The sequence below is a fragment of the Chiroxiphia lanceolata genome, chromosome 27 (genome assembly GCF_009829145.1).
Source record: "Chiroxiphia lanceolata isolate bChiLan1 chromosome 27, bChiLan1.pri, whole genome shotgun sequence".
In the NCBI taxonomy this organism is placed as follows: domain Eukaryota; kingdom Metazoa; phylum Chordata; class Aves; order Passeriformes; family Pipridae; genus Chiroxiphia; species Chiroxiphia lanceolata.
In genome coordinates, this window is record NC_045663.1 from 4,987,580 (window position 1) to 5,008,667 (window position 21,088).

General features: G+C 60.7%; 1 protein-coding gene across 4 annotated transcripts; it reads left to right on the forward strand.

Moving 5' to 3' along the window:
- Positions 1–1,037: 1,037 nt before the first annotated feature.
- Positions 1,038–16,470, forward strand: LOC116799320 (nuclear receptor ROR-beta-like). Of its 4 annotated transcripts, none has more exons than XM_032712370.1 (10): positions 1,038–1,123; positions 8,549–8,634; positions 8,732–8,873; positions 9,210–9,623; positions 10,149–10,270; positions 10,544–10,676; positions 11,703–11,810; positions 12,823–12,933; positions 13,450–13,562; positions 14,244–16,470. In XM_032712370.1, exons 1-10 carry the CDS (start codon positions 1,117–1,119, stop codon positions 14,403–14,405), a joined length of 1,398 nt encoding a protein of 465 aa, XP_032568261.1. In that variant the 5' UTR covers positions 1,038–1,116; the 3' UTR covers positions 14,406–16,470. The 4 variants fall into 4 exon arrangements, with proteins under 4 accessions (XP_032568261.1, XP_032568264.1, XP_032568263.1 ...); XM_032712373.1 differs by lacking the exon at positions 1,038–1,123 and adding an exon at positions 6,201–6,242; XM_032712372.1 differs by lacking the exon at positions 1,038–1,123 and adding an exon at positions 6,662–6,859.
- Positions 16,471–21,088: the final 4,618 nt, after the last annotated feature.

Genomic DNA, 21,088 nt, shown 5'->3' on the forward strand with positions numbered 1-21,088 from the left:
CGGGTGTCCCTGGGCACTGCCGAGCACCAGTTGCATCCCTGTCACCTGAGTCCTGGCCCAACGTGACCAGGACCAGGCATCTCCACCCCGTGATGTGGCGCCAGGAGGACTCTGGTGACCTGGTGCAAGAGTCACACCACAAACCCCAGCCAGGGGACTTTGCCCCGTGCCGACACATCCGGCCCTACAGCGCGAGGCTGCTTTGCATGGTCCGGAGCCACCCCACGGCCACTGTCCCAGGTGGGGTCCAGGGCCACCATCACTTTTTTCCTCCCTTACCCAGGGCACAACCTGGAGCCCCAAAGCCACCTGTGTGCGTCCAGCATGAAGGACAGGGTGGGAATGCCTCGCTGCCACCTCTGAATCTTCCCATTGCTTCCACGGCGCCCTTCCCGACCCGCAGGTCTCCCAGAATGTCCCCTCGGACCTGAGCATCTGCGCCCTGGTGTGGGTACATGGGGCTGCACGGGGGTCCCGGCGCTCCCCACACCCCCCAAGCGCCGGGTGCTGCACCTCGGGCAGAGCCCCCCGCCCTGTCCAGCCGGGGCGTTGTGGGGTCTCCGCGCCCAGCGGGGTCCCCGGCGGGGACAGCGGGGCTGTGCGGGAGCGCAGTGAGGCAAGGGAGCGGTGATTCAGCGGGACACGCAGCCGGCCCCGTGCCTGGGCGAGCCGGGGCAGGACGGGCACCGGCACGGCCCTCCCGGGGGCGGGCAGCGCCGGGGGGCAGCGCCGGGCACCCCCGTGGCCACGGCCGGGCGGGGGTCGCGCAGACCCCGGTCCCGGGGAGGCGCCGGCAGCGCCCGCGCAGCGCCGAGCGCCGGAGCGGCGGGGATGGGGATGGAGGAGGAGGAGGAGGACGAAGGGCAGGAGGTGGGGCTGGAAGTGAAACCGATTTGGGGGGGCGGGGCGGGCTCGTCATGTGAACGGCCGCATGCTCGGGCAGAAGTGGGTCACGGCGCGGCGGAGGGGCAGGTGCCAGAGCCGCCCGGTGCCGCCCGGTGCTTCCCGGTGCCGCCCGGTGCCTCCCGGTGCCTGCGCTCCCCGCCGCGCCCCGCGCCGCTCCGGACCCCCGCGCCCCCCCATGCGCCCCCCGGCGCCCTGACCGCGGCGGACACGATGCGAGGTGGGTCCGGGGGGGCTCGGGGCGCGGGGGGCCCGGAGCGCGCGGCCGCGGGGGCAGCGGCGCAAGTTGGCCCCGGTGGGGGACGAGGGGACCCGCATCAGCCCCGCGGAGGGGGACGGGGGGGACCCGGCGTCGGCCCGGACGGGGGGACCCGCATCAACCCCGCCGGTGAGGGACGGGGGTCCCGCGGCAGCCCCGCGGAGGGGGACGGGGGAGACTCGGCGTCAGAGCGGACAGGGACAAGGGGGACCCGCGTCAGCCTCGCTGGAGAGGTACAAGGGGGGACCCGCACGAGCCCCGCGGAGGGGGATGGGAGCCGCACCAGCCCCAGCGGGGACACGGGAGAGACCCGCATCAGCCCCACTGGAACGGGACAAGGGGGGACTTGCACCAGCTCCGCGGAGGGAGACCAGGAGGGAACCCTCACCAAACCGCTCTGCCTCCTCCAGCTCCCCCTCCGTTAGGAATAAAATTCTTGTTTATTTTGCTTCGCTTTCCGACGCCGGCTTAGACCCGCTCTTAAGCTTTTCCTCGCACTAAACCCCTTAATCTCCTCTTCAATATGTTGGTCCCACCAGGGCTGGATTTATTGTGGGTTTTTTCCCCCCTTTTCCCCCTCCCCACGGTGGGGGGGGGGGGGGCAGTTTGGGAGGCGCCTGCGAGGACGGGCAAGGGACCAGGTGCAATTTTGGGTGCCCCTTGTCCTGGTCAGGGATGAGTCGCGCCTGCCTGGTTATTCCCGTTATGAAAGGCAATTCCTACTTGTCACCCCTCTGCTTTGCCAATCAGGCGGAGGGGAGGAGGAGGATGGAGGGAGGAAGGCTCCGGTGGGATGATCCACTGGGGCCTGGTGGTGGTGACGCAGCGGTGGCCAAACCCAGCTCTGTCCCTACAGAGCTGCTGGGACCTCCCGCCCTGGGCTGGGGTTTTCATCCCCCCTTTAAAGCCACCCCAGCACTCGGTGGTGCCCCTCCATAGGTGTGTTTTGGGGGTGCCTTGTGGGGTGTAGGTACCAGGACGCTCATCCTTGAGCTCTTCAGACCCTGTTTCCTGCGGGCGCCGCGGCTCCGCCGCACTCTTGTGTAACGGGGCGGGTGAGGGCCAGGTGAGCCCCCCACATCCCCCTTCCCACCCCACCACATCCCGGGATTTCACCTTTATTGGTGCGGAGGGAAGCATTAACGCCTGCCTAATTACTGACACGGTTGGCTCTTACGTAGCACTCGCACAGCCGGCACCAGCTTAATTAGCAACTGGGTGAACTTTTCCTTTTTTATAATTTTTTTCCTTCTCCCCCCCCATTACTGTGTGCTGACCCTCATTTAGGGCCAACCCCCCCCCGATATCCCACCGTTTCCCCCAGTGAGGTGTTTTTCCCACAGTCCTGCGTCCTCATCTCTCGAAGCCCGAATGCCGCATGGCGACGCCAAATTGACTCAATCTCCATTTTCCTCCCCAAAACCGCCCCTGCTCTGCCCCATTCCCCGGGGGGCCACAGCAGCTCCTCGCTCCTGTCCTTCCCTGCGCCGCGGATGCACCGGGGCCGGGGCAGAGGCTTTGCCTTGTATAATCCTATACGGTTTCCAGCCCTCCTGCTCACTTGTTTTGCAAGCAGCGTGGCGAGCAGCGTGCGGTGGCTCGGCAGCCTTTGCGACTTGTCCTAGTGACCTAGATCTGTCATTGGAAAAATCAGAGAGGGCGGAGGAGGAGCTTCCCTGCCCGTTTCGGCGGCGTGCACTCGCCGGCGCGGCCGAGGGCGGCCGGCACCCACCGGCCCTCCCCGCACGACGGCTGCCCCTGTCCCAGGTACCGCGGGGTGGCTGGGCCTGTCACTTCCCAAAAATAAGCCCGGAGGAGCAAACTGTCCTCCGGCTTTGTGGGGTCCTGAGTGGCGCAGACGTGATTTGGGATCCTCGACCCCGATAACCCCAGGGAGGGGCAGCGCCCGGAGGGTGAGGTGCGGTGTTGGGGAGATGGTGGTCCCCGGCCCCAAGCCGTCCTCCTCCCCTGTTCCCTCCTCCCTGTCACGTTTAACTTTGAACTCGGCTATTTAAAGAGCTGCTAATGTCTAAATCTCGCCGGGTTTATCGGATGTGGCGAGCAGAGCTGCTCTCCTGCCTTTATTTAGCCCCAGGGAGATAATTCCCCCCCGATTTAGCCGCAGGGCTGGAGGGGTTCTCCCTCCGCAGCCCGGTTTGTCCCCACCCCGGGCTGGCTGCAGGTCCCCCTCCCCGCTGCCTCACCTTTGCCATCCTTCTGCGCCAGCCAAAGTGCAAAGGGCTGCGTCCTGCGCCACCGGGGCTGGCCTTGGCACGCTGCTGCGTGGCACGGGAGCTGCTGAACCGGAGCAGCCGGGGCAGGGGCTGGGCGGCCGAGGGGGAGCCACGTCGCCCACCCAACACCACGACTTCCCAGCTGGAGACACACACTGCACCACGGACAGGGAAAAACAGCACCTCGCAGGGGACTGGGGTGCATGCAAAGCCCCCTGGCCACGTGGCCACAAGGGAAGGTTGCCAAAGGTTGTTCTGGGGCAGGGTGAGAGCAGCTGAGCCATGTTCTGGCCCAAAGTTTCCAGGAAATCTTTGCTAATCAATTAGGAAATCAGTTCCCACCTCCATCACCCCAGCCTGGCTCAGGGCTGCAGTTGTGTCATCTAAATTTTCCTTATTGCCTGCATGGCCCCGGTGCTGCTGCTGCTCCTGCTCCTGGAACTGGGGCTGTGAACATCCAGCATGGGCCTGGCTTCTTTGGGGTTCCCTGGGATGCACGGATGGGGATGGGATTTGCCAGCAGCCATGGCCCCAATGCCGGGGTGCTGGGAAACCCCGGGGTGCTGCAGCACGGGAGCCTGATTAAAAGCAAAGCCATCAGCAGCTGTAATGGAGTGATAATTCCCTTTATTTCCTTATTTGTTCCTACCCCACAGCCACTGTCCCAAAACACGACTGCAGTTGGAGGCTGTGGGGAAGAGCAGTCGCTCCCGGGGTCAGAGGTTGCTGCAGGAGACGCAGGAGCAGAGCTGGGTTTTAGGGAAGGGACGGGGAGATGGGGTGGCATTGTAGGTCCCCGCGTGTCCCTGTGCAGCCTGGCCTCGTCCCCTGCTCAGGACTGGGGGGATGCTGAACCCCCTGGGAGGGGGGAGGACGGTGGTGGTGAAGCGTGGGAGCATCCCGGTGCCCTTGGCCGGGGCGGGGGGTGCCCGGGGGTCTGCGGGGCTGCTGCTAATTACCGGAGGTGCCCGCCCCGCGGCATCGACCGCGCGGCAGCGGGATGGGGCACGGACCTCCTTTCCCAGCAGGCTCGCTGGGTAATGAGCCAGGGCCCTGGGGAAGCGCCTGCCCCGACAGCCGGGGGGTGTTTGGGGCAGAGGTGACCACAGAGACACGGAGCCACCCCCGAAACACTCGGAGCTGGGATGCTCATCCCCTGCCTCTGGCAAGGGGCACCGTGGACTCACGTGGCACCCCAAGGGAGGGGGTGGCCACATCCTGCCCCCAGCCCTGTGGGGTGAGGGAGGTGCAGGTTTGTCCTGGGGGACTGCACAGACAGGGACCTACCAGTGCCCCCCAAAACACCCCCCTCCCAGGAGTCCTCACCTCCAAGCTGGGGGCGCCCAGCGGAGCTGCTGGGAGAGGGGGCAGCTCCAAAAAGCCTCCAGCAGCACGTCCTGGGGCTCAATGGGGTGCTGAGGGTTTTGGGATGATTCCCCCACAGCAGTGAGATCACATGGCCGAGGGGAGGGATGAGGGAGGAGGAGGATGGGGCCACCATCCTCTCTGCACCGCAGAGGAGGGGTCCGGACCCTCGTAGCCGGATCCTGCAGGGCCTGCCTTGTTTTGTTTTGAGGTGCGGGAGGGATGCCCGCCCTCGGGGCGGAGGCGATGGAGAGGAGGGTGCGCCAGTGTGGGACGAAGGCCGAGTCCTGCTCCGGGGAGGGCGGCTCTGGCTCTGCCGAAACCACCAGAGCCTCCAGCCTGGTCCGGGCCAAGCGATGCTGAGCTGGAGGGGACACACGGCCGGGTCCGGCGGGGTGACAGGAGACCTGGGGGCTGTGCAGGGACAGCCCCGTGTCCCGCACAGAGCCCTGCAGCTCGGCACGGCAAACACGTGTCCCCAGCTGGAGGGGTCACCCCAAAACGCCCCAAAATCCCCCTCCCCGGCGGCGGGAGGTGGGGGTGCCCCCCCGAGCCCCGGCTCGGCCCCGGGAAGGGTTAACGGCCGCGGTTACACAAGCGCGTGCGGCCACGGGCAGAAAAGTGTGTCAGTGGGACAGGATGGCTCCGAGCGCGGCACAGCCGCTGGACCGGGGGCCATCGCCCCGCCACGGCCGAGCCCCGTGGCCGGACCGTGCCCACGGGGCCACTTACATAAGGGCCGGCCGGTGGCAGCGGGCCGGGAGTTGGGCAAGAAGTGTTTACAGTGGGAGGAGAGCAAATACCAACCACCGCCGGGACATTTTAATTGCCGGCTGCGGATCATTGTTATTTATTTTTTTAACCCTTTGGTTTTGGTTTTGGTTTGTTGTGGTTTTTTTTCCCCTGCTCCCTATCTTAGCCCCGTTGGCCCCAGGGTGCAGTTTCCCTTCCTGCCCCCCCTCGGGCAGGGGAAGGGGTTCTCCCCCACCTAAACGACCCCATTTTGCACAATGTGGCTGATGCTCGCAGGGTTGTGGTGGGAGGAGAAGCCAAGTACTCCCGTGGGGAAACTGGGGCACGGGGAAGGGGGGCACACCCGGAGTGTGGGGTCTGCTGTGATGTTTCCCCCTTATCACAGGATGGGATTTGGGGGATTTGGGGGATGCAGGGTGCTGCTGTGGCCACCCCACCAGCGCCCACATCCCTCCTCGTCCTGCTGGGTTCGCCCCAGGGGGGTGTTCAGGGGTCCCAGGGGAGATGGTCTGGCAGCTCCGGGGGTCCCGGGGGGGACGTGGCCGCGGCGCGAGGGGACGCCGAGGGAGCCGAGCCGGTGATTCAGCCCGGGCTTACGATCCGAGCAGCAATTAAGCGCCGTCCTGGGCTGTAATTGCCATCGCCGGGGTTACGGCTGCGGATCGACGTCAGTTATTTGGGGCGAACGTCTTACGAGCGGGTCAGGTGCCGGTGGCGGGCACGGCCGGGTAATTAGCAGGATGGTAATTAGAGCCCCAAAAGGCTGCGGGCGGTCGAAGGGCTTCTCCTTCGCCAAGAGGAGCCAGGGCAGCATCATCCCCCCGCACCCTTAGCTCTGGCTCCGGGGGGCTCTCAGGGGGCTCTCGGGGGGCTCTCGGGGGTCCCCTCCCTCTGTGGGTGCAGGGGCAGGGTTTGGCCATCGGCATCACACGAAGCATCCGCATCCCTGGGAGCTCGGGTGGGTTTTGTGGGGCAGACGGAGCGGCACCCCCAGGCCCTGCCGGGTGGGTGCCGGTGGGTGCCAGGCCGAGCTCAGCCCGGTGCCGGTAATTCCGGGTACCGGGAGTATCGGCCGCGGGCGTGAGGGCGCGGCGCCCGCGATGCATCACCCGCGCTGCCGGCGGCTGCAATTAACGTTGCATAACGAGCCGACGCCGCTTCCTGCCGGGGGTGGCACCCCCTCCCTGTGCCCCCCGCGATGCCACCACCTCTCTGTCCCATCCGGGCGGTTGGGGCAGGGCTTGGGGCAGGGCGGCGGGGCGGGGAGGGGTCCCCGTCGTTTGCGGGTTGCATCCCCTTTCCGGCGGCGTGGGTGAAGGTGGCAGCAGGATCCGGGAATTGGAGGGTGTGTCGGTCATCGGAGCCAGGTGGTGGTTTGGGGGTGGGCACACAGGGCCCTGTCGATGCCTCCATCCCCCCGCCAAAGGGGCTGTGATGCCAGTGCAGTTGAGGGGTGAGGATGCCCTGACCATCCCTGCCTGCTCCCTGCTCACTCCTGCCAGCTCCGCTGCCCCAGGCCCAAAACCACAGCAGAGGTGCAGGCAGCAGCTTTGGGGAGGGACTGGGGCAGGAATGCCTTGAGTCTGAGGGGAACAACACACAGCCCTGGGAGAAGCCTGGCTCAGCAGCCTCCGGAAGGAAGGGTAAACCCCCAAATCACCTGGTGCATTCAGGGCAGGACCTGAGTAGCAAGGCAGTGGATGCAGGAGGGATCCATCCCTCACTTGCACCTGGGTTTGGAGCGAGTCCTTCCCCAGTGTGGCTGGGAGCAAACCTCCCCCAGAGGGGTCAGTAATGGCAGCCCTGGGGGGGACCAATGCCATCCCCGGGGGACTGAACATCCCCAGGGTACCAACTGCATCCTGGAGATACCAGCTGCATCCCTGGGGGTACCAATTGCATCCCTGGGGGACTGATAACATCCATGGAGGACTGAAGGCAGCCCTGGGGGACTGATGACAGCTTGGCTGCCCCTGTGCCCAGGGAGACTCCGCTGCCCCAGCCCAGCCCCCCCTGTGTCACTGAGGGACCCCAGGACACCGCTGGGTGCTGGGGGCAGTGGCACTGGCCGAGCACTGGGACTGTCCTCACGGAGACGGCCCCACAAAACACATCCCTCTCCCAGAGCCGATGGCTCCCGGGGGAGAAGAGAGGCAGAAGGGAATTACCCGAGCGGGGATTTGCACAGGCCCAGGAGATTGGAAATAACCATAATCTGGCCGTGGGGGTTATTTTGGTGAGGCGGCGCCTGCCCAGCGCCCTCGAGAGCAGCGCCGGGCTGAGCCCGGCCGGGGGGTGCGGGGCTGCGGCGAGGATTAGAGGGTGCAGAGATGCCGGGAGGCACGTACGAGTCCCGGGGGTGCCCTGCGTCCCCCCCCGGCGTGCGTGGGGAGGGTAGAGCCAGCGCAGATCTGGGGCAGCTGGAAAATGAGGAGGACGAAGCCTATTAGCAGCTCAGTGCCAGCGAAGCAGAAGCAGGGAGGGAAGCGGATTTGCGGGGGGAAGGGGGCCGGGACCTTGAGCTGGGGATGGCTATATCGGTCCTGGGTTTCAGAGGAGCTGCTGGGGGGATGGGGAGGGCCCACACCCTCTGCTTGGTCCAGCTCTGTGGCAGGAGAGCATCCACAGCTGCAGGGGATGGGGATGGTCCTTGTGCAAAGGGTGTCCCTGTCCCGGTGCACACACCGGTTGAAGAGTAAAGGGAATGATTCCAAAACAGGGTCCTGGGCAGGCTGGTGCACAAACATCCTGTGCTCTCCCGGCTCCAAGGCCTTTCCTACTCTGTCTTGTGCTGCTGGAGGGGATGGGGGAGCAGATGGGGGTACCCCACACCCTGTGTGAGCCGTCTTGGGGACCTCTCTGAGGTGGAAGTGTCCTTGCAGGGGCTGCAGGAAGGGCTGAGCTGCCGGTGGGTCCAGGTCTCATGCCTCAGTTTCCCCAGGTGCTGTCCTGGAGAGAGGTCCAGCTCCCTCCTCCTGCTCAGCGTTGATCACCATTAATCCCCGCGGTTTTCCCCCTTTCTCGTCCTCCCCAGCCCAAATCGAGGTGATCCCGTGCAAGATCTGCGGAGACAAGTCCTCAGGGATCCACTACGGTGTCATCACCTGCGAGGGCTGCAAGGTGAGCCCGGGGACGGTGGCTGCCGGCGGGTGGGGGCAACTGCGGGGGCCTGGCATTCCAGCCGGGCACTTTCCCAACCCGTCCCGTCCCCGCGCAGGGTTTTTTCCGGAGGAGCCAGCAGAACAACGCCAGCTACTCCTGCTCCCGGCAGAGGAACTGCCTGATCGACCGCACCAACCGCAACCGCTGCCAGCACTGCCGCCTGCAGAAATGCCTGGCGCTGGGCATGTCCCGCGACGGTGAGTCGTGCCCGGGGTCCCCAGGGGCCGTCTGCTCCCCCGCGGAGCCGGTCGGGCTGTTGGGATGAAGGTGCTCCCCCCGCAGGGCCGGCGCGGTGTAAGGAGGGTTTGGGAAGAGAGAAACGCTTTCGCGTTTTCTGCGGAAAGTCGATTCAATCGGTTCTGTTCTGCTCGACCCGGTCTGGGGCCGGGGGTGCATCCGGCGGGGTCCCTGCCCCTCTCAGGGCTCGTACGGCGGCTGCCCCGGGAGTCAGGACCCTTCCCAGGCGGGTGGGTGGTCCCGGCTTTGCTCCGGGGCGAGGCTGCCCTGACACGGCCGCGTCTCTCCCGGGGCAGCGGTGAAGTTCGGCCGCATGTCCAAGAAGCAGCGGGACAGCCTCTACGCCGAGGTGCAGAAGCACCAGCAGAGCCAGGAGCAGAGCGGGGGCACCAAGGATGAGCCCGAGCCCCTGAGCCGCGTCTACACCACGAGCGTGAGCAGCGGGCTCTCGGACCTGGACGACATCTCCACGCTGTCCGACGGGCTCCTCTTCGACTTCCCCCTCACCCCCGACGGCAGCAGCACCTACTACAACCTGGACCTGCTGGCCTCGGCACAGCCCTCGCCCGACCAGTCCAGCCTGGACGTGGCCGACGCCACGCTCATCAAACAGGAGTCCATCTATGAGCTGATGCTGGAGCCGGCCCTGTTCGCCCACGGGGCGCTGGTGGGGGGGCAGCTGCCCCCTGACATCTCCGTGCTGGAGATCGGTGAGCGCCAGGGCAGCCCCGGAGGGATGTGGGGTTGTGCAGCCCTGGGGACGGTGCTCGCGGCCACCCCAGCAACTTGCAGGACACATCCAGCTCTGGGTGCCCACACCAGGCACACCCTGAGCGACCTGGGATAGTGGAAGGTGTCCCTGCCCGTGGCAGGGGGGTGGAATGAGCTTCAGGGTGGATCAGTGGATGAGCTTCGAGGTACCTCCCAACCCAAACCATTCTGGGGTTTTATTCTATGATAGTGAGGGACTGACCTGGCCTCGGCTCTCAGAGCAGCCCCAAGCCCTCCAGGCTGAGCACAGATGGAGCTCAGCACACCTGAGACCGCGTGGAACATCCCCTGCTGTGCCTTGGGGACAGCCCCCAACACTCTGTCTGTGCTCATATCCCCATGACACCGCACCGAGTCCCTCTTCCCCTCCAGCCCCCAGCCCCTGCAGCCCCCAGGACACCCAGGAGAGGACGGGTGTGGGGTGTGGGGACAGGGGGCTCACCAGCACTGTCCCCACCTCGCAGACCGGGTGGCCCAGAACGTGGTGAAGTCTCACCTGGAGACGTGCCAGTACACGACGGAGGAGCTCAAGCGCCTGGCCTGGAGCCTCTACTCCCCCGAGGAGGTCCGTGCCCTGCAGAGCAAGGTGAGTGCCACTGCCACGGCCCCCACGGCTCCCCAGCACAGCCAGCATCCCCTAGGGTGGGGGTGAAGGCGAGGAGGGTCCTTCAGTGCTTTGGGAGCTGCAAAAGCCCGGGGTGGAGGGGAAGGTGTGGTGGCAGCTCGTGTCCCACGTGTCCTAATGCCACCACGCCTGGCACAGCACGGGGGTCCCCTCCCTGCCCCTCGGTGTGGTGGGGAGGGGGCAGCGGCAGAACCAGGGGGGCAGCACAGCCTGAGGGCTGTCCCTGTGCCGCAGAGCTGCGAGGCCATGTGGCAGCAGTGCTCGCTGCAGATCTCCAACGCCATCCAGTACGTGGTGGAGTTCGCCAAGCGCATCGACGGCTTCATGGAGCTCTGCCAGAACGACCAGATCATCCTCCTGAAAGCCGGTAAGGGGGGGATCCCACCGCCCCCCTCGCGTCCCTGCCACCCCCTTGTGTCCCCACTGTCCCCCCCGTGTTCCCAACACCTCTCCCGAGCAGCAGCCGTGGTGCCAAAGGTGTATCCCATCTTTTCTCTTGGCTGGCGCTTTCCTTTTGGAGCCTCCCCTCCCTCCTACCCCAGCTCTCCCAGTGCTGGGCTGGAAGGAGCTGAAGGTCGTGTGTAAGGGTGGTGGTGCGGGGAGGGGACACGGGGAGTGGCTGCCTTGGGCAGAGGCTTTTCTCCCGGTCACTCTCATCCAAATGTCATCCAGAAGCTGGGATGGAAATGAGTAGGGTAGGTTTTCCCCTGGGAAAATGGGTGCCAAGTCCAAAGGGGAGCAGGGAGGGAGAAGAGAAAAGGTTTGGCCTCTTCTCCTAGCAAGAGACTGGGAAGAGGAGGATGATGGCAGCACACACCCATGTCCCCCACCCGTCCATCTGCCTGAGCTGGTGATGCCGTGCCCAGGCCAGGGATCTGAATGTGTAAAAGCCCCAAAACAGAGGAAAAGCCTCCCAGTTCCTCATCAGGGCTGGGGGGCTGAGAGCCTCACCCAGCACAGGGGGTGTGTATCTGTGTCCCAACAGGACGTTGTACCCCAAAGCCAGAGCTGCCCATGCCCGACACGCTGGAGTTTAACTCGTTCTTTCATTTCTTCCTCCCATTTTCTTTTTATTTATTTTGTTCTCACCCCCTCCTCTCTCGGTGCTCCACCATAACCTTGGTCTCTCTGCCAATGACTGGATAATATTTCCCTTCGGTGAAATATTGTGGTCACAATTGGAAACCTAAAAAAAACCCCCCAACCAATCCCAAAACCCAAAATGGATTTGTTGGAATAACCATTCTGCTCTTGGGAATGAACAATCTGGACTTCAAACGTGCACTGGGGGCTTTCCTCTTTCTTACCTTTGGTCCTGGGATGATGGAAACCCCTTGACCTTCCCTGCCCTACCCTGCCCTGCCCTCGTCTGCGCTCTCTCTGCCTACATCAGGTTGCCTCGAGGTGCTCCTGATCCGCATGATCCGTGCGTTCAACCCCCTGAACAACACCGTGCTCTTCGAGGGGAAGTTTGGCGGGATGCAGGTGTTCAAGTCACTCGGTAAGAGCTCCTCTCCTCTCCTCTCCTCTCCTCTCCTCTCCTCTCCTCTCCTCTCCTCTCCTCTCCTCTCCTCTCCTCTCCTCTCCTCTCCTCTCCTCTCCTCTCCTCTCCTCTCCTCTCCTCTCCTCTCCTCTCCTCTCCTCTCCTCTCCTCTCCTCTCCTCTCCTCTCCTCTCCTCTCCTCTCCTCTCCTCTCCTCTCCTCTCCTCTCCTCTCCTCTCCTCTCCTCTCCTCTCCTCTCCTCTCCTCTCCTCTCCTCTCCTCTCCTCTCCTCTCCTCTCCTCTCCTCTCCTCTCCTCTCCTCTCCTCTCCTCTCCTCTCCTCTCCTCTCCTCTCCTCTCCTCTCCTCTCCTCTCCTCTCCTCTCCTCTCCCTCTCCCTCTCCTCTCCTCTCCTCTCCTCTCCTCTCCTCTCCTCTCCTCTCCTCTCCTCTCCCTCTCCTCTCCTCCTCTCCCTCTCCTCTCCTCTCCTCTCCTCTCCTCTCCTCCTCTCCTCTCCTCTCCTCCTCCTCTCCCTCTCCTCTCCTCTCCTCTCCTCTCCCTCCTCTCTCCTCTCTCCTCTCCTCTCCTCTCCTCCTCCTCTCCTCTCCTCTCCTCTCCTCTCCTCTCCTCTCCTCTCCTCTCCCTCCCTCCTCTCCTCTCCTCTCCTCTCCTCTCCTCTCCTCTCCTCTCCTCTCCTCTCCTCTCCTCTCCTCTCCTCTCCTCTCCTCTCCTCTCCTCTCCTCTCCTCTCCGACCCTCTCCTCTCCGACCCTCTCCTCTCCGACCCTCTCCGACCCTCTCCTCTCCTCTCCGACCCTCTCCTCTCCTCTCCTACCCTCTCCAACCCTCTCCGACCCTCTCCTCTCCGACCCTCTCCGACCCGACCTTCTCCGACCCTCTCCTCTCCGACCCTCTCCTCTCCGACCCTCTCCGACCCGACCTTCTCCGACCCTCTCCTCTCCGACCCTCTCCTCTGGGTGTGGAGGTGCTGCTGGGCAGGGCAGAGCAGTGACGTCCCCGCTGTCCCTCCCCAGGCTGTGACGATCTCATTGGAGCCATCTTCGAGCTGGGGAGGACCCTGTGCCGCCTGCAGCTGTCGGACGAGGAGCTCGCCCTGTTCACCGCCGCCGTCCTGCTCTCCCCAGGTACAGCCCCTGCACCCAGGGGTGCCCCGTGGCACAGCTGGGCAGAGCTGACCCATCCCAGAACATCCTGAGCTGGGAGGGACCCACAGGGTCCATCCAGTCCAACCCCTGGCCCTGCACAGACACCCCAACAATCCCACCCTGTCCCTCAGAGCGTTGTCCAAACGCTCCTGGAGCTCTGGCAGCCTTGGGGCCGTGCCCACTGCCCTGGGGAGCCTGGGCAGTGCCCCAGCACCCTGTGGGGGAAGAACCTTTCCCTGAGATCCACCCAAACCTCCCCTGACATTACTTCCTCGGCACTGGTTCCTTGGTGTTTGACCTCAGTCGTTCCTCGTGAAGGAGGTTGGGGGAAAAAATGCACAAAATGCGTCTGCCAAAACCCCTCGGTGGGGAGAGGAGCTGTGTCACCCACAGCGGGGGGAGGGCATGGAGGGAGGCCCAGCTGGCCATGCCAGTGTCCCCAAAACCATCCCAGAGGAGATCCCCAAGGCAGCTCTGCCCTGGTGTCCCTCACAGATCGCCCCTGGCTGACTGAGTCCAAGAAGGTGCAGAAGCTGCAGGACAAGATCTACGTGGCCCTGCAGCACGAGATCCAGAAGAAACACTCCGCCGAGGACAAGCTCTCAAAGGTGGGGGTGGCACGGGGGGGCACAGGCGTGGGCTGTGCCAGGGGGTGTTTGAGCTGGGGCACGGGGCTCCACCAGAGCTCAGGAGCCACACACGGGCATTCCTGAGGCTCTCAGACCTGCCCAAGGAGAAGAATTTCCCTTTCCAGGGGCTATGAATCTCCTGGCAGTGCAGGCAGAGGCAGCCCCAGGCTGCTGAGCGTGGCACTGCAGCAGGCAGTGGGTTTTTTGGGCAAAAAGAGCTATTTCAGGAATGCTTTGGGCAGCACGGAGCTGGAGCAGGGAGGGGGGCCCTGGGGAGCTCCTTGAGCCCTCCCAGGTGCTGGTTTTCCTGGGGAAAGATGTGGGTTTGGGGGTGAGGCCACGTTGCTGCCAGGCTGCCCAAAGGGGGGCTGTCTGCTGGTGCCCCAGTGCCAGGCGGAGCCACTGGTCCCCAAACCCACCCGTTGTCCCCAAGGGAGGGGGAACAGCAGGAACAACAGGGCAAGGGACACAAACTGGGAACCCAGTGGTCCCCAAACCCACCCATTTTCCCCAAGGAAGGGGGAACAACAGCACAGGGACATTAATTGGGAATCCAGTGGTCCCCAAACCCACCTGCTTGTCCCCAGGGAAGGGGGAACGAGGGCACAGGGACACTGGCTGGGAACCCAGCGGGGTCACCAGCTCCTCCTCTCCCCGCAGATGGTTTCCAAGCTGCCCTTGATGAAGACCATTTGCAACCTGCACTTGGACAAGCTGGAATTTTTCCGCCTCCTGCACCCGGAGACTGCCATGAACTTCCCTCCCCTGTACAAGGAGGTTTTCAACTCGGAGCTGCAGTACAGCGACCCTCGCGAGAGCTAAGGCCGGGAGCCACCTCGAGGCCCTTCAAGCCCCCCAAAATTTGGAGACGAACTGCACTTCAGAGGTTGGGGGCAGTTTATTTAAATCAAGTCAATCAAACTCAAGAGAAGCCGGGGGGGCTGCGGGTGCCCCCAGCCCCGTGGCCCCGCCGTGGATCGCAATAGCTCTTGAATGTAAAGCACCTTGAAGGAAAAAGCAAATGGACTTTGCCATACCAGTGAAATGAATGTGAAATCTCTGCTGGGGAGGGGAGATGCTCCTGGCAGTCCTGCTGTCCTGGCTGCACTCTCCACCTCTGATTTTTTTTTTTTTAATTATTGTTTTTTTGTTGTTTTGGTTTTTTTTACCCAAACACAAGACATGGGATAAAGAAGGGGCGATGCTGACTCGGCTGGGTGGGGTGGGCTGGAGCTGATGAGAGGGAAAAGGGAGAGCCTTTGGTTTATTCCTTCTCCCAGGGGTGCAGTGAGCCCATAGGAGCTTGGCTGAGAAAGACCCGGCTGTGGCTGGGGGAGAATTCAGCACAAGATGTTCCCGTGGATGAGGCTGGTGCGAGGGAAGGGACGCCCAACACCACAGGGAAAAAGCTCTGCAGGGCCTCCGTGTCCTCCATCACAGCATTTCCCCAAATGCCCGGCCAACTCCCCACCCAGCTGGGCTTTTTGGAGCTGATTTGGCAGGTCCACCTGCCTCGTGCCACCTTTCCACACCCCCAGTGCTTTTCCCAGCCCGTGTGACTGCAGCCAGAGCCCGGCTCCAGCTGCTTCACCCCGGCGGTGCCGAGCGGTGCCGGGGGTGTCTCTGTCCCCACAGTGGTGGCTCTCTGGGTGCTGGTGTTGTCTCATCGAGCCCATTAAAATTTCCCCGTGGCTCAGCACCTAGAGGAGGGTTTGAGGCCCTTCCTCCACCCACCCCCATCCCGTTGCCGGGTCCCCCCTTCCCACACCGGCACCGCCGGGAGCACGGACGCGGCTGCTCTTGCAGGTTGAGCTGGACCCAGGCTCTTCCCCCCAAGGAGCTCCTTAGACCTGTTATTTTTGGGCTTGTTCTCTATTTAGCAAGATTTAGGAGCTTTTCAGGGGGAGAAACTGCCCGTTGGGGTCAAGGGGAAGCGTAAGGTCCTTATTCCTTCCCTTCAAGGAATTAGGGTCATGGGAAGGAATGTGGTGTGGCCGGGACCTGCTGCTCCAAGCTCGGGAGGCTCAAAGGTGACAAAGGGAAGGATTTGTGGGGTGATGCTGTGATAGTCCTCGGCAGTGGGAACACTTGAGAGACTCTGTGGCTCTGCAGATGGTTTTTTCCGTCCCTGTTCCTGCTCCTCCTGCAGCAAATGCCAAAAACTACAAGGGAAAACCCTGTTCCGAGGCAGCCCCAGTTTCTGCTGACAAAGGGCTAAAACCCCAAGCCCCTTCCTGCTTCGTGCTGATCCCTCGTGCTCCCAACCCCCTCCTGCAGCAGTTTGGACCATCTCTGAGTGGGAACCAGAGACCTTCAGCTCCACAATTGCACCCCTTGAACTCAAGGAGCAGCTCTCTCAGCGTTGTCAGGGACGTTCATGCTTTTGGGTGAAAGATCTAGGGAAGAGCACGGACCAACCTCGACCCGGGAAGAGTCACCGGTGGGATTCCTGCCTCAACCTAAGGGAAATGTGGGGGCTGTGCAGGGTTTGAGAACCACATCTGAACTGCTCCTTGGAGGAGATCAGAGCCCTCTCCAGCGCTGTTGGAGCCCAGGAATCTGGGAAAGGCTGCCAACCCTCCCACGGCCCCACGTGAGTGCCAATGCGTCGTCCTCGTCCGCCGGGCTGGGGACGTGCCCCGCTGGTTTCCCGCCCTCTCAGCTCCTCAAGCTTTGACAGAAGTGAGAAGTCAGCGCTGCCTTTTACATCCAGAGGGTTGTGCCTTTTTTTTGGGAGCATCAGCACCGGGAGAAGCGCCCTATGGAAACGACTGTGCTTTGCAGCTCGCCCTCGGCGCGGCGGGACGGCGGCGCCGCCTTTCTCAGAGGGACACGGGTCTTCTGAAGTATTTGGGGGAAAAAGGAGAAAAAAGAAAAAAAAAGAAAAGCACAGCCCCTTGTTTTCACCCTGGGTGTTCGTCAGTGCCACCGGTTCCATTCCACCCGGCACAGAACCCAAGGAAGCACCTTAAACTCGGGAACAGCCCCCGCCGCGGCTTTGTCCTGGCTCGTGACACAGCGTCCGCCTCGTGGGAGAGGTTTTGGATCCTGAGCAATAAAAAAGCCCCCCCGTGGGAACCTAGGGAAGACTGGAAGTATTAAAGACACGTGTAACTCGACCTGCCAAACCGCGGGGAACCTGCACTTTCTAAGTTCTCTTTGACGGAACCGACTCGATTCGCTGATTTCTCGGGAGGGGATAAAGTGATTCCACGTCGATTCAGTGATTTCTTCTGGCTTGGGACGGGCGAGATGCCCGGGAAGGGATGGCAAGGGCTGCGGCCAAGGCTGTGCCAAGGTCCCTCACGCCCCGCTGGGCCTCCAGGAGCATCGAGGGAAAGGGCAAAGGACAAAAACCTGGGTAGAAATGCCTGAAAAAGGGAGATTTCCCTTCTCCCTGTGCCAGGGCTGCGTGTGCCCACTGGGGATGATGCCCAGGAGCCCCGAGACCTCCAAATTGCTCCAATGCTCCGTCCTTGGCATCTTGGAGACGTTTCCAACCCTCCAGCCATGGGATGTTTGGCCGCTTTCCCATCCAACAGCCCTGGGGAGCCTCTCACAGTGATGGCTCTTGTCCAGACCAAGATTAATTTCGTGTTTGTTTGTTTGCTCTGGCAGTTTAGCTGAGTGTCCATTTCCACCTGCAGAACCCTCACACTGTGTATAAAAAAATGGATCAAAAATATATATAATATATATTCTTGTGAATGTTGGTGCAAAAGAGAAAAATATATAAAATTTCAGTCGGTTTTATGTTATTTTTTAACTCTTATGAATGAAAGAAAGAAATGGAAAACCTTTTCTTTCCATTTACCACCCTCCACACACACCTACCTGTAGATACCAACAGGTTTTATGGAAATGTTTTACTTTTTAGATTTAGGAAAATGCTTCTGTTCTCATTGAATGTTCTGTCTTGTAAGATTGTAATTTCTATTTTTTTAAAGAAAAGAAAATAACTAAATAAAATTTCCTCTTTCGGACCACTCAGCTTAGGAAGGGAGGGCAGGGGAGGGAGAAACGTTTATTTAAGGACAAAACTTGTTGTCTGAATTTTTCATGACATTAAATAAAAAGTAATATAATGTATGGATGAAAACCTTTTTATTGAGGTGTGTTCTATAGGTACATAGATGTGTATTGCACAGAATTTGCAGGAAGAAAAATAAAGTTTGTTTTGCAAGGTCAAAAAAAAAAAAAAGAGAATTAATAATGTTGGAAACAGTGATTTTAAATTTTAGCAAAGGGCAAGACTGGAAGGGAATCCCTCAAAATCATGGAAAAATCTTTAATTTTCCCATAGGCTCAGGACCCAGCTGGACCAGAATCATGGAATGATTTGGGTTGGGAGGGACATTAAAACTCATCCAGTGCCACCCCTGCCACGGGCAGGGACACCTTCCACTAGCCCAGGGTGCTCCTTTGATCCAACCTGGCCTTGGACACTTCCAGGGATGGGGCAGCCACAGCTGCTCTGGGCAACCTGTGCCAGGGCCTCCTCACACTCACAGCCAACAATTCCTTCCCAATTTCCCATTCATCCCGCGCAGGGTTTGGACACAAGGGGAGATTTCAGGTGTTGGAAGGTGTTATGTGTTCCCTTGACGCCAGGCACACACTGAGGTGAGCTGGGAAGAGGCTGGATTTGTGCCCAGAACACCTGTGTTGTGTTCCAAGAGCCCTTGGAAGCACTTCCTGGCACACCCCCCCCCACACACACATCCTCCAGCTTGGGCACTCCAAGGGAGAGCCAAGATCTGGGAAGGGGCTTCATCTGGGCAACCCCTCCAGGCTGAGGACAGGGACTGTCCCTGGCAGCACAGGGGACACATTTTGGGGCAGGAGGCTGGAGACAGGTCTGGGGGATGGGGGGATGTGTGGGGGAATCAGGGACAGCCCAGGTATGGCAGGGATTCATTTTCAAACAGTTCCCAGTCCTGGGAAGGAAAGAATGCCCTGGATATACAAGGGATACATGGATAGCACGCCCTGGATACAACAAGGATGCCAGGACTCAGATGCAAAGTGCTGAGCTCTGCTCTGGGACCATGGACAGGACCCAGAGAAGGGCTGGAGCTGTGCCAGGGGGTTGGGATGGATCTCAGGGAAAGGTTCTTCCCCCACAGGGTGCTGGGGCACTGCCCAGGCTCCCCAGGGCAGTGGGCACGGCCCCAAGGCTGCCAGAGCTCCAGGAGCGTTTGGACAACACTCTGAGGGACAGGGTGGGATTGTTGGGGTGTCTGGGCAGGGACAGGGGTTAGACTGGATGATCCCTGTGGGTCCCTCCCAGCTCAGGATATTCAGGATTCTGTGATTCTCTGGTCAGGATGCAGATGGGTCAAAGGCATCACTGGGTGTGAAACGTGCAAATCCCATCCTCCCTTCCCTCTCCTTCCCCTCCAGTTCTCCCCTGGGTCCCCATTCCCTGCTCCCTGTGCAAATCCAGAGTTGTGTCCCTCAGCAGCACAGCTGGACTGTCCTGGAGCTGTGGAGCAGAGGGGAATGATGATCAGGAATCCTTGGGGCAGCAGGGTCAGTCAATCCCAGGGTTTTGCCTCACCAGCTGCCATTCCCAGGGGACAGCACAGCTCCTCTTTCCTGTTTCCACCCGTGGAATTCATACATTGCAGAATAAATCCTGGCTGCTACAGAGAGCTGGGAACAGCCAGAAACAGGGTACAGCTTGTGGAGATGTGGGGAAGTGTCATCACCCCCTTTGGAGGTGGAGGGAGCAGAGCTGGGGTGTCCAGGGAACTGCTGTGTCCATGTGGGAGCACCCAGGGATCACCTGGAGCTGGGGGTGTCACACCCACAGTCCCATCAAATTGCTACACAGTGACACTTGTACCTGATTTTCATTTAAAAAAGGTCTTCCCCCCCCCTCCCCAAAAAAAAAAATCAAGTTTCTTTGGTGTATTTTGGAAAAAATATAAAGTATGGGAAATCTGTTAACAAAATTCCTTGTGAAGAGCTGCTCTCTAAACAAAATATGTTCAGGAAAAATGGCCTTTCAGCTCCAGGGGGGAAGTTGGGAATTATCCAGGAGGTGTCTGGGGGTGCCAGTGGGCTCTGGGAGCCTGAACACCTCCAGCCAGAGGCGGCAGGATGGGATCCCCGTGGTTGTCCCGCGGGACAGGAGTTTGGGATATGAGGGTGGCCCAGGGGTCGGTGTCCCCACCGTGGCTCCCCCCAGTTCGTGCTCCCTCTCTTACTGGTCCAGCAGCGCTGGATTTACTGGGGCCGAGTGACCTCTACTGGTTTATACCCAAAATATTCCCTGCTTGCCTGGGATCTGGATGGATGGAGGCAGGAAGCCTGATCCTTCCTTCCCAAAAAACACCTGCCCAGCGGGGAAATGCTGGAGCCAGTGGTACTGCCCGTGCCCCTTTTTGGGGACAATCCCCAGGAAAACTGGGCAGCCCACCCAGAGCAGGGGCCAAACACAACCAGTGACCCCCAAGGGGTGGATTTTAGGGAAACTTGGCAGAGTTTGGGGAAATTTTAGGGAAAGTTTACAGGGAGAGGCCTCAGTATTTGCTCAGCCAGGAGGGGTGAGCCTGACACAGCCTGGAAGTGCTGGGACAGAAACCACAGCCCCAGGGCTTGGAAAGGTTTTTTAAAGTAGAGTTGGGGTTATAAATGGCCAGATTTAAAGGATTTTCAGAGAGATGGGACCTTGGAGAGGGATCCCTACCTAAGGAGTCCCTAAGGAGTCTAATGGAAATAAGGAATTAAGGAGCTCCCAAACCAAACAAAAGTGTTCAGGCTGGAAGGGATTAGAAAAAAAAAACTTCAATAAAATTTCCTCATTCAGATCAATAAGCTTAGGAAGGGAGGGCAGGGGAGGGAGAAATGTTTATTTAAGTTATAAAACTGTTGTCTGAATTTTTCATTACATTAAATAAAAAGTAATATAATGTATGGATGAAAACCTTTTTGTCGAGGTGTGTTCTGTAGACACACAGATGTGTGCACCACACAAAATTTCAAGGAAGAAAAATAAAATCTGTTTTGCAAGGTAAAAAAAAATGCTGGAAATTGGGTTTTTGAGTTTTAGCAAAGGGTGAGACTGGAAGTCGTGGAAAAAAACTTTAATTTTTTTCTGTGGGCTCAGGACCCAGCTGGACCAGAATCATGGAATGGTTTGCGTTGAAAAACACCTTAGAGAGCATCTCATCCCACCCCCTGCCATGGGCAGGGACACCTTCCACTAGCCCAGGTTGCTCCTTTGATCCAACCTGGCCTTGGACACTCCCAGGGATGGGGCAGCCACAGCTGCTCTGGAAAACCTGTGCCAGGGCCCCACCACCCTCACAGGGAAGAATTCCTTCCCAATATCCCATCTCTCCCTGCCCTCTGGCACTGGGAAGCCATTCCCCTTGTCCTGTTCCTCCATCCCTTGTCCCCAGTCCCTTTCCAGCTCTCCTGGAGCCCTTTAGGCCTTGGAAGAGGCTCTCAGGTCTCCCTGGAGCATTCTCTCCTCCATGTGAGCACCCCCAGCTCTC

Coding starts and splice junctions, on each gene's coding strand:
- LOC116799320 (XM_032712370.1), top strand. Junction 11,811..12,822: donor GCAGGTGTTCAAGTCACTCG/GTAAGAGCTCCT, acceptor GTCCCTCCCCAG/GCTGTGACGATCTCATTGGA. Junction 13,563..14,243: donor CCGAGGACAAGCTCTCAAAG/GTGGGGGTGGCA, acceptor CTCTCCCCGCAG/ATGGTTTCCAAGCTGCCCTT.